We start from the raw sequence: 10,641 nt of genomic DNA on the forward strand, positions 1-10,641 counted from the left end.
TCTGGGGCGTGGAGGCAAGTGTGTGAGAGAGAGAGAGAGAGAGAGAGAGAGAGGCGTCCGGTCACACCCGCCAGGAGCCTGTTCTTGGTGCCAGAGTTGGGCTCCTATCCCTGGATTACAGGTAAGCGGCAGACTCCGGGATCCTGAAGTGTCCCCCGGAGTATAGCTCAGCCAGTGCCCAAAGCGGCATTGACAGTAAACACCAATGCTTCAGGGAGGGAATGGGTTGGGATCTCCCTGCACTTCCTCCCACTACTCCTCGTCCACCCACAGCCCACCCCATCCCCCTGATCTTCCAGCCTCATCACCCAAACCCACCCCTCCCTCCCTGGCACCTGGCACACCGGGTTCGGAGGGTCTGGCACTAAATCTAAGCTCTTATGGCGAGTCTGGAGGCTTGTACTTTGTTAAAGAAGTTTATTGCGGTAGCAATATTCAATCACAAAGGATAACAACCGAGATTACAGACAACCATTAACTCAAACTGTTCGAAGTTCTCTTCCCACTGACTAGTTTTGGGCGCCAAAACCACCACGTGACCTTGCTGGCCAATCCGAGGGTTCGACTCTCAGGACCAATCCTTATGGTCGCTACATGACCCCCCCCCCCCAGAACCCGAGGTACGGAATCTAGCAGGGAGCCGGATTTCGAGACCAGAACGAGTAAGGAGAGGGGCTGCAGGAACCGCAGGAGCAGGGGGTCCCGGATCAGTGGGAATTGCAGGAGGACGGCCCCGTTGAGGTGGTTGACCGACCAGGACAGGGCGGTCCTGATCCAAGTGTGCAGGTTTGAGCCTGGACACAGAGACGAGCTCACTCCTGCCCCCAACATCCAAGGTGAAGGTGACCGTCCCTTCACGCAACACGCAGAACGGTCCTTCATAGACCCGCTGCAACGGGGAACGATGGGTATCCCTACGCAGAAACACAAATTCACAGTCCTTCAAGGCAGGCGGTTCATGCACCATGGAACACCCGTGACGTGAAGTAGGAACTGGAGCCACGGAACCCACTCGCGCCCGGAGTGATGCTAACACCGACGGAACCGAGAGCTGCTGACCAGAGGACTCCGGAAGGAAATCCCCGGTCGGTGGACGAAGTTCCGAGATCCTGCTTAGGAGCAGTACGGATGCCCAAAAGGACCGAGGGGAGCTGGTCTAACCAGTCAGGGCCGTCCAGCCGCGCACTGAGGGCCGCCTTAAGTTGCCGGTGAAACCGCTCCATGAGCACATTAGCCTGTGGGTGGTACGCCGTGGTCTGCTGCAACCGGGAACCGTACAGCTCCGCTAGCAACGGCATTAAGCTTACCCGCGACGTGGCGGACATCGGTGGTAAACTCTGAGATGGCAGTCAGGTGCCGCTGCTGGCGGGCCGACCATGGGTCGGACACTTTCGAAAAAGCAAAAGTCAATGGTTTGTGGTCAGTAGCTCTGGGTCCCACACTCTGGAGTCAGAGCCTGGAGGGAGCACATGCATTCATTGATCTTCCAGAGATGAAAGACTTCAGTTACTGGGCAGTCAAGATGAAGATGGGGCTGCTACCTTAAGAGCAGAAAAAGTGAGTGAAGATTTGATGGAGTCTCAAAATCTTGAAGGGTTTGATAGATTGGCGGGGTGTATTTCCAAGGGAATAGGGGATGTTGACCAGATGACGTGGAGTGAAGACAATCAGCAAAGGAACAAGAGACAAGAGAGTAGAGGAATCAACAACAGGGGGGCGCAGGATTAAGGGGAGCAAAAATAATTTTAAAGGGCATCTGAGAGGAATTTTTTTTTTAAACACAAAGAGTTGTTGATATGTGGAACACGTTGCCAGAGGAAGTGGTAAAATCAGATACCATCTCTATGTTTCCATCCCAAAAGAGGCGAGGGGCATGAGTGTAGATGAGCTGAAAGTCATCAGGGACATGGTGGGCTGAAGGGCCTGTTTCTCTGCTCCACGGTTAGGATTCTGGGCAGAATTTGTGATCTGGAATGTGCTGCCAGAAAAGCTGCAGGAAGCAGCTTCCATGGTGAATCAACAATTTCACAGAACAACTGAACACTTTCACATTCATTTTTACTGACACTGGCCTTTTAATTGACAACAAATTCTCTATGCGGTCTAGTCAGGCATCACACTGGGCTGAGTCCAGGAAAGCAAAATTAAAGCTGCGGATGCCAGAACTTTGAAATAAAAAGGGAAAATGCTGGACATTTTCAGTGGTTGAGACCGCACATAACGTTTAAGGTCAGTGTCTGTTTGGTAACACTTTCTCCACAGACGACACCTGACCTGTTGAATATTTTCAGATTTTTTGTTTTAAATTAGTCCAGGTGCCTGCTATAATCAATCCCATTGCATTGCGAGACAGCAGGGTGCGGGGACTTTCATTGATGGGTGAACACCAGTAGTTGGCCTCAGTAACTGATCACCCGGCTGCCAAAAACACTTCTGCTCAGTCCTTGGCTACGCGATCTCCCGGTTGCCAAACATTCCAGCCCCCCTTCCCATTCCCACACTGACCTTTCTGCCCTCGGCCTCCTCCACCGTTAGAGTGAGGTCACACAAAAATTGGAGGAACAGCACCTCATATTTTGTTTGGGAAGCTTACATCCCAGTGGTATGAATATTGATTTTCTAACTTCAAGCAACTGTTGCATTTTCTTCCCCCCCCCACCTCCACCACCCTAGTCGTCCTACTAGTTCCACTATTTGTATCCTTGGATTCCTCTTGTTAGCATATCTTCTCCAGCTAACAATGGTCCATTATAGAATCCACCTTTCCTAATGACATCTGTTGATGGCCCTGGTTTGTTCTGGCCATTTCTTACCTTCAGTTTCCTCTCTGCTTCTATCTTTCAATCTGAAGAAGGGTTCCAAACCCAAAACATCACCTATTCCTTTTCTCCAGAGATGCTGCGTGACCCACTAAGTTACTCCAGCACTTTGTGTCTAGTCTTAGTAAGTGCTGGGCAAAGCGACAGCCAGAATGAGGAAGAGTATTGTGCACTGAACCTCACTGCAGACGTGCTCTCAGCTGTAGTGTGCCCCAGTGTTCTGTGTCACCCCTTAGCTGGCATCCAGTAAAGCCACTGCCTCAAAGCACCAGAGTGCCAGGTTCAATCTCGACCTCAGGTGTTGGCTGTGTGGAGTTTGTATGTTCTCTCTGTGACCGTGTGGGTTTCCTCTGGGTGCCGATTTCCTCCCACATCTGAAAGACATCAGGAAACCGCAACACCCGGAGGATCCCACGAGGTCACGGGCGAATGTACATACTCCACACACACTGCCCAAGGTCAGGCTCGAACCTGGGTCTCTGGCACTGAGATAGCAGGTCTACCCGCTGTGCCACACTGTGTTTCATTGATCTTTCTCTTGACAGAAGCTTGGATCGATTTCCAAATGGCAGCAAAGCCTTCTGATCGTGGGAGGAGGACGGGAGGTGACGTGAATCGGCCTAGGCCTATGAAGGGGGCAGTGCCCGGTGTTGGTGAGGCAGCCAGCCCTACCGCCTCAGGCACCAAGACCCGGGGTGTGGGAGCCCGGTCTGGGCCTGGCAGCCCCCACACACCATTCAACGTGGGAACTCCTACAAACCCTCGCTCCACAGCCCCGGCAGCTCGGAGAGCCACCAGCTCGAGCAGCAAAGAGCCAATGAGCCCCAACAAGAGCGCTCCGTCCCCCGGCAGGAAGGCCAGCCCTGCTCCCAGGGCAGTGGGCAAGGCCACTACCGCTGCTATCCAGCCCATCCGGAAGATCAACGAGCAGAAGGCGGCAGAAATTGAGAGGGAGACCCAGGGGCAGCGGGAGAACCCCGAGTGGTTCAAGTGGCGCAGTAACCGTATCACAGCCTCCGTCGCCCACAAGATCTCCCACAGCAAGTTCGTGAACGGGAAGAGCAGCGAGGTGCCGCAGTCCTACCTCAAGTCCATCACGGGCCAGGGCCCCAATGTGCTTGTTCCAGCCATGAAATGGGGCATTGACCACGAGCCCATTGCCCTCCGGCAGTACGAGAAGCTCAAGCCCGAGGTGGTGAAGGGAGAGGTCGAGGTCCGTCCTTGCGGCCTCTTCATCGATCCGGCCAAGAACTGGCTGGCGGCGAGTCCCGACGCGGTGGTGCTGGACAAGCTGACCAGGACCAAGGTGAGCCTGGTGGAGGTGAAATGCCCCTACAAACACCGGAACCACACTATCGCCGAGGCCTGCGAAGACCGAAACTTCTGCTTGGAGAACAAGGACCATCTTCAGCTGAAAAAGAACCACCCTTATTTCACGCAGATTCAGTGTCAGATGGCTGTGGCGGGCGTCACCAAAGCAGATCTAGTGGTCCACACTAACCGTGACACTGAGATCATCCCCGTGAAGTTCGACACTGACTTCTGGCAGGAAACAGTGGAGAAGCTGGAAGACTTCCACATCAGAGCAGTCTTGCCAGAAATACAGCCGCTAAACCCAGCCCTGGCAGGGGAAGAATAATTCTGGAGAAACCTGCTGGGGTCCACACTTAATAGAAACATAGAAAACAGGTGCAGGCCATTCGGCCCTTCGAGCCAGCACCGCCATTCAATATGATCATGGCTGATCATCCAAAATCAGTTTATTGTTCCTGCTTTTTCCTCATATCCCTTGATTCTGCTAGCCCTAAGAGCTATATCTAACTCTCTCTTGAATAGATGTCCTATGAATAAATCTCTCAATACTCCTTCCGTTGGGACTTCAGGAACAATGCTTTGAAATACCTCTGGATGTAAAGGGGCTTTTGTGACAGATTGCCGAGAGCTTTATGAACCTGAAATGTTCACTCTGTTTCTCTCTCCACATATGCCGCCTGATCTGTTGAGTGTTTCCAAGCTTCCTCAGGTTTATTTTACTGTAAAATATTCCCAATGTTGTGCAAGGAATTTCAATTCTCTGGATGACAGTAACATTTCTTTTGGTGTGGGAGCTGGTATATTGAGCAGAAATTGCAGCAGCTGCAGGCTTGTGTCAAACACAAGGGCAAGCTAGCATTCATAAGTTATAGGAGTAGAATTAGGCCATTTGGCCATCAAGTCTACTCCTTCTTTCAATCATGGCTGATCTATCTTTCCCTCCCAACCCCATTCTCCCCATAACCCTGACACCTTTACTGATCAAGAATCTGTCAATCTGCACCTTAAAAATATCCAATGACTTGGCCTCTACAGCCGTCTGTGGCAATGAATTCCACAGACTCACCACTCTCTGACTAAAGAAATTCCTCATCTTTCTAAAAGTATATATTTTTATATTTTGAGGCTATGACCTCTGGTCCTAGACTCTCCCACGTGCAAACATCCTCTCCACATCCACTCTATCCAAGCCTTTCACTGTTCCTTGGCGTACCACTGGCTACTCGGCTTGCCTCGGAAGAGGATGATATGTGAAACTACCTCCATATTAAGAGATCACGTGTCAAAGGTGAAAGGAACATTATGTTTTTACCTCCGGATCACGGAAGTATTGGGAATGCTGTGTCTTCAAGGTCTGAACGTTGAAAAAAATCAATTTAATGTGGACTGCCTGGTGTATGGAAATATGTACCTGGGAAACAGGAGCTGCCTGTCTCTTACTCTGCACTGTTAACCAGAGGGAACTTCATTTGAACTCTGGTCACCCTATTGCGCCAATCAGGGAAAGCTTTGGAATGATTCTGGTTGGCACTTTGTCATTAAACAATCATTAACTGGAGGGAGAAAATATTGTAGCTGCCTTGCTGCGATTTTTGGTTTGTGATTTATGATGCTGCTTTGAATAAATTTCTGCTTAGCCTGCTTATAACGATCTTGCACTTTGTGTTGAAAACACGTTTGTTGAGTTGGGTATGTTTGGGCAAACATGGGTTGGTGGGACCAGCTTAGGTGGGCACCTTGGTCATCAAAACCTGAAATAGGCTGCAGGATTGTCCCTGTGCAATATGACACTGACTCTTTGAATTAAGAAGAGAGGGGAAGATTTAATAGGAATCCCAGAGGCAACTTTTTAAACACAAAGGGTGGTGGATGTAAGGAATGAGCTGCCAGCGGAGGTAGTTGAGGCAGGTACTGCAACAATATTTAAAAGACACTTGGACAGGTACATGGATAGATAAGGATTAGAGGGATATGGGCCAAACATGGGCACTTTGGTCGGCATGGATGTATTGGGCTGAACCTTTCATGTCCATGGATCTGACCAAATGTCTTTCAAATGTTGTTATAGTACCTGCTTCAACTACCTCCTCTGATAGCTCGTTCCATACACCCATCACTCTCTGTGTGGAAAAAGTTGCCACTCAGATTCCTCGTAAACTTTTTCCCTCTCACCTTAAAAGCTGGGGAAACGACAATGACTATCAACATGATCTAGGCTGCTTATTATTTTATTAACTTTTCAGGTCATCCCTTAGCTTCCTGCTCTCCACTGAACAATCGCAACTTATCCAATCTCACCTTGCATCTGTAGCCCACCATTTCAGGTGGCATCCAGGTCTGTACATCAATGATCTGTAGCCCACCATTTCAGGTGGCATCCAGGTCTGTACATCAATGATCTGTAGCCCACCATTTCAGGTGGCATCCAGGTCTGTACATCAATGATCTGTAGCCCACCATTTCAGGTGGCATCCAGGTCTGTACATCAATGCTTCTGAATATCCCTGCATTTGCTATGTGCGTCCTGCCAATAGATGACCCATGGTGAATCACCTCACACTGGTCGCAATTAAACTACATTTGCCACTGCTCCGCCCAATTTTCCTGCTCATTTATGTTCTATATCCTGAGGCAAACATCCTCACTATTTATATCTCCACCCAACATCATGTTTTCAGCAAATCTGCTGATCCACCCACCTTCATTCTCCTCCAAGTCATTAATATATACAGTGCATTCAGAAAGTATTCAGACCCCTTCATTTTTCCACATTTTGTTACGTTACAGCCTTATTTAAAAATGGATTAAATTCTTGTTTTTTTATTGTCAATCTACACCATACCCCATAATAAAAAAGCAAAAACAGGTGTTTAGAAATTTTTGCAAAGTAATTAAAAAAACAAAACTGAAATATGACGTTTACATAAGTATTCAGACCCTTTACTCAGTACTTTGTTAAGGCACCTTTGGCAGCGATTACAGCCTCAAGGGCGGCACGGTAGCGCAGCGGTAGAGTTGCTGCTTTACAGCGAATGCAGCGCCGGAGACTCAGGTTCGATCCTGACTACGGGTGCTGCACTTTAAGGAGTTTGTACGTTCTCCCCGTGACCTGCGTGGGTTTTCTCCGAGATCTTCGGTTTCCTCCCACACTCCAAAGACGTACAGGTATGTAGGTTAATTGGCTGGGTAAATGTAAAAATTGTCCCTAGTGGGTGTAGGATAGTGTTAATGTGCGGGGATCGCTGGGCGGCACGGACTTGGTGGGCCGAAAAAAAGGCCTGTTTCCGGCTGTATATATATAATATAAATAATAAAATAAAAAGTCTTCTTGGGTATGACACTACAAGCTTGGCACACCTATATTTGGGTAATTTCTCTCATTCTTCTCTGCAGATCCTCTCAAGCTCTGTCAGGTTGGATGGGTAGCATCAATGCACAGCTATTTTCAGGTCCCGCCTGAGATGTTCGATCGGGTTCGAGTCCAGGCTCTGGCTGGGCCACTCAAGGATATCCACAGACTTATCACGAAGCCACTCCTGCATTGTCTTGGTTGTGAGCTTAGGGTCGTTGTCCTGTTGGAAGGTGAACCTCCACCCCAGTCTGAGGTCCAGAATGCTCTGGAGCAGATTTTCATCAAGGATCTCTCTGTACTTTGCTCCATTCATCTTTCCCTCAATCCTGACTATTCTCCCAGTTCTTGCCGCTGAAAAACATCCCCACAGCATGATATTGCCACCACCATGCTTCACCAGGTATGGTATTGGCCAGGTGATGAGCGGTGCCTGGTTTCCTCCAGACGTGACGCTTGGCATTCAGGCCAAAGAGTTCAATCTTGGTTTCATCAGGCCAGAGAATCTTGTTTCTCATGGTCTGAGTCCTTTAGGCAAACTCCAAGCGAGCTCTCATGTGCCTTTTACTGAAGAGTGGCTTCCGTCTGGCCACTCCACAATAAAGGCCTGATTGGTGGAGTGCTGCAGATATAGTTGTCCTTCTGAAAGGTGATCTTCACCGAGGAACTCTGGAGCTCTGTCAGAGTGACCATCGGGTTCTTGGTCACCTCCCTGACCATAGAAACATAGAAAATAGGTGCAGGAGTAGGCCATTCGGCCCTTCGAGCCTGCACCGCCATTCAATATGATCATGGCTGATCATCCAACTCAGTATCCTGTACTGCCTTATAGACAATAGGTGCAGGAGGAGGCCATTCGGCCCTTCGAGCCAGCACCGCCATTCAATGTGATCATGGCTGATCATTCTCAATCAGTACCCCGTTCAATCAGTACCCCGTTCCTGCCTTCTCCCCATACCCCCTGACTCCGCTATCCTTAAGAGCTCTATCTAGCTCTCTCTTGAATGCATTCAGAGAATTGGCCTCCACTGCCTTCTGAGGCAGAGAATTCCACAGATTCACAACTCTGACTGAAAACGTTTTTCCTCATAATAATAATAATAATAATGCATTACATTTATATAGCGCTTTTCAAACACTCAAAGACGCTTTACAGGGATTTCTAGAACATAGAGAAGTGAATAAATAGATAAATAAATAAACGAGCAGAAAAAGGAGACAGAAGGTGAGGTGACCTTCAGTGGTTGAAAGCAGTGCTGAACAGGTGAGACTTCAGTGATGTTTTGAATGTGGTGAGTAAGGAGGAGTCTCTGACGGTTTGGAGTAGTGAGTTCCATAGGGTGGGAGCAGCGATGGAGAAAGCCCTGTCCCCCCAGGATCTGAGTTTCTAAATGGCCTACCCCTTATTCTTAAACTGTGGCCCCTTGTTCTGGACTCCCCCAACATTGGGAACATGTTTCCTGCCTCTAACGTGTCCAACCCCTTAATAATCTTATACGTTTCGATAAGATCTCTCATCCTTCTAAATTCCAGTGTATACAAGTATAGTCGCTCCAGTCTTTCAACATGTAGTCCCGCCATTCCGGGAATTAACCTAGTAAACCTACGCTGCATGCCCTCAATAGCAAGAATATCCTTCCTCAAATTTGGAGACCAAAACTGCACACAGTACTCCAGGTGCGGTCTCACTACGGCCCTGTACAACTGCAGAAGGGCCTCTTTGCTCCTATACTCAACTCCTCTTGTTATGAAGGCCAACATTCCATTGGCTTTCTTCACTGCCTGCTGTACCTGCATGCTTCCTTTCAGTGACTGATGCACCAGGACACCCAGATTCTCTCCATACCCCCTGATTCCTTTAGGAACAAGGGCCACATCTAACTCCCTCTTAAATATAACCAATGAACTGGCCTCAACTACCTTCTGTGGCAGAGAATTCCACAGATTCACCACTCTGTGTGAAAAAAAACTTTCTCATCTTGGTCCTAAAAGACTTCCCCCTTATCCTTAAACTGTGACCCCTTGTCCTGGACTTCCCCAACATCAGGAACAATCTTCCTGCATCTAGCCTGTCCAACCCCTTAAGAATTTTGTAAGTTTCTATAAAATCCCCCCTCAATCTTCTAAATTCCAGCGAGTGCAAGCCGAGTCTATCCAGTCTTTCTTTATATGAAAGTCCTGCCATCCCAGGAATCAATCTGGTGAACCTTCTCTGTACTCCCTCTATGGCAAGAATGTCTTTCCTCAGATTAGGAGACCAAAACTATGCAATACTCCAGGTGTGGTCTCACCAATGCCCTGTACAACTGCAGCAGAACCTCCCTGCTCCTATACTCAAATCCCCTCGCTATGAATGCCAACATACCATTCGCTTTCTTCACTGCCTGCTGCACCTGCATGCCTACTTTCAATGACTGGTGTACCATGACACCCAGGTCTCGTTGTATCTCCCCTTCTCCTAATCGGCCACCATTCAGGTAATAGTCTGCATTCCTGTTCTTGCCACCAAAGTGGATAACCTCACATTTATACCTGGCGTACTGTGTGCAGTTTTGGTCTCCAGATTTGAGGAAGGATATTCTTGCTATTGAGGGCGTGCAGCGTAGGTTTACTAGATTAATTCCCGGAATGGCGGGACTATCATATGTTGAAAGACTGGAGAGACTAGGCTTGTATCCACTGGAATTTAGAAGGATGAGAGGAGATCTTATCGAAACGTATAAGATTATTAAGGGGTTGGACACGTTAGAGGCAGGAAACATGTTCCCAATGTTGGGGGAGTCCAGAACAAGGGGTCACATTATCCTTGAGATGTTTCTACAACTTAATTGGAGTCCACCAGTGATATATTAAATTGATTGGGAAAGGCACACACCTGTCTATATAAAGGTCCCACAGTTGACAGTGCATGTCAGAGCAAAAACCCAGCCAAGAAGACAAAGGAATTGTCCGTACACCTCCGAGACAGGATTGTGTCGAGGCACAAATCTGGAGAAGAGTATAAAACAATTTCTGCAGCATTGCAGGTCCCGAAGAGCACAGTGGCCTCCGTCATTCTTAAATGGAAGAAATTTGGAACCACCAAGACTCCTCATAGAGCTGGCCGCCCGGTCAAACTGAGCAATCGGGAGAGAAGGGCCTTGCTCAGTAACTAGTAGA

General features: G+C 48.6%; 1 protein-coding gene across 1 annotated transcript; it reads left to right on the plus strand.

Moving 5' to 3' along the window:
• On the plus strand, positions 1 to 5,769 carry LOC144599179 (uncharacterized). Its single transcript, XM_078409918.1, has 2 exons — positions 1 to 121; positions 3,365 to 5,769. The coding sequence occupies exon 2, from the start codon at positions 3,385 to 3,387 to the stop codon at positions 4,456 to 4,458; it is 1,074 nt and encodes a 357-aa protein (XP_078266044.1). The 5' UTR covers positions 1 to 121; positions 3,365 to 3,384; the 3' UTR covers positions 4,459 to 5,769.
• Positions 5,770 to 10,641: the final 4,872 nt, after the last annotated feature.

The sequence above is a fragment of the Rhinoraja longicauda genome, chromosome 13 (assembly GCF_053455715.1).
Source record: "Rhinoraja longicauda isolate Sanriku21f chromosome 13, sRhiLon1.1, whole genome shotgun sequence".
Taxonomy (NCBI): domain Eukaryota; kingdom Metazoa; phylum Chordata; class Chondrichthyes; order Rajiformes; family Arhynchobatidae; genus Rhinoraja; species Rhinoraja longicauda.

What these genes read in the sequence shown, in the direction of transcription:
- LOC144599179 (XM_078409918.1), top strand. Translation starts at nt 3,385, where the DNA reads ATGGCAGCAAAGCCTTCTGATCGTGGGAGGAGGACGGGAGGTGACGTG.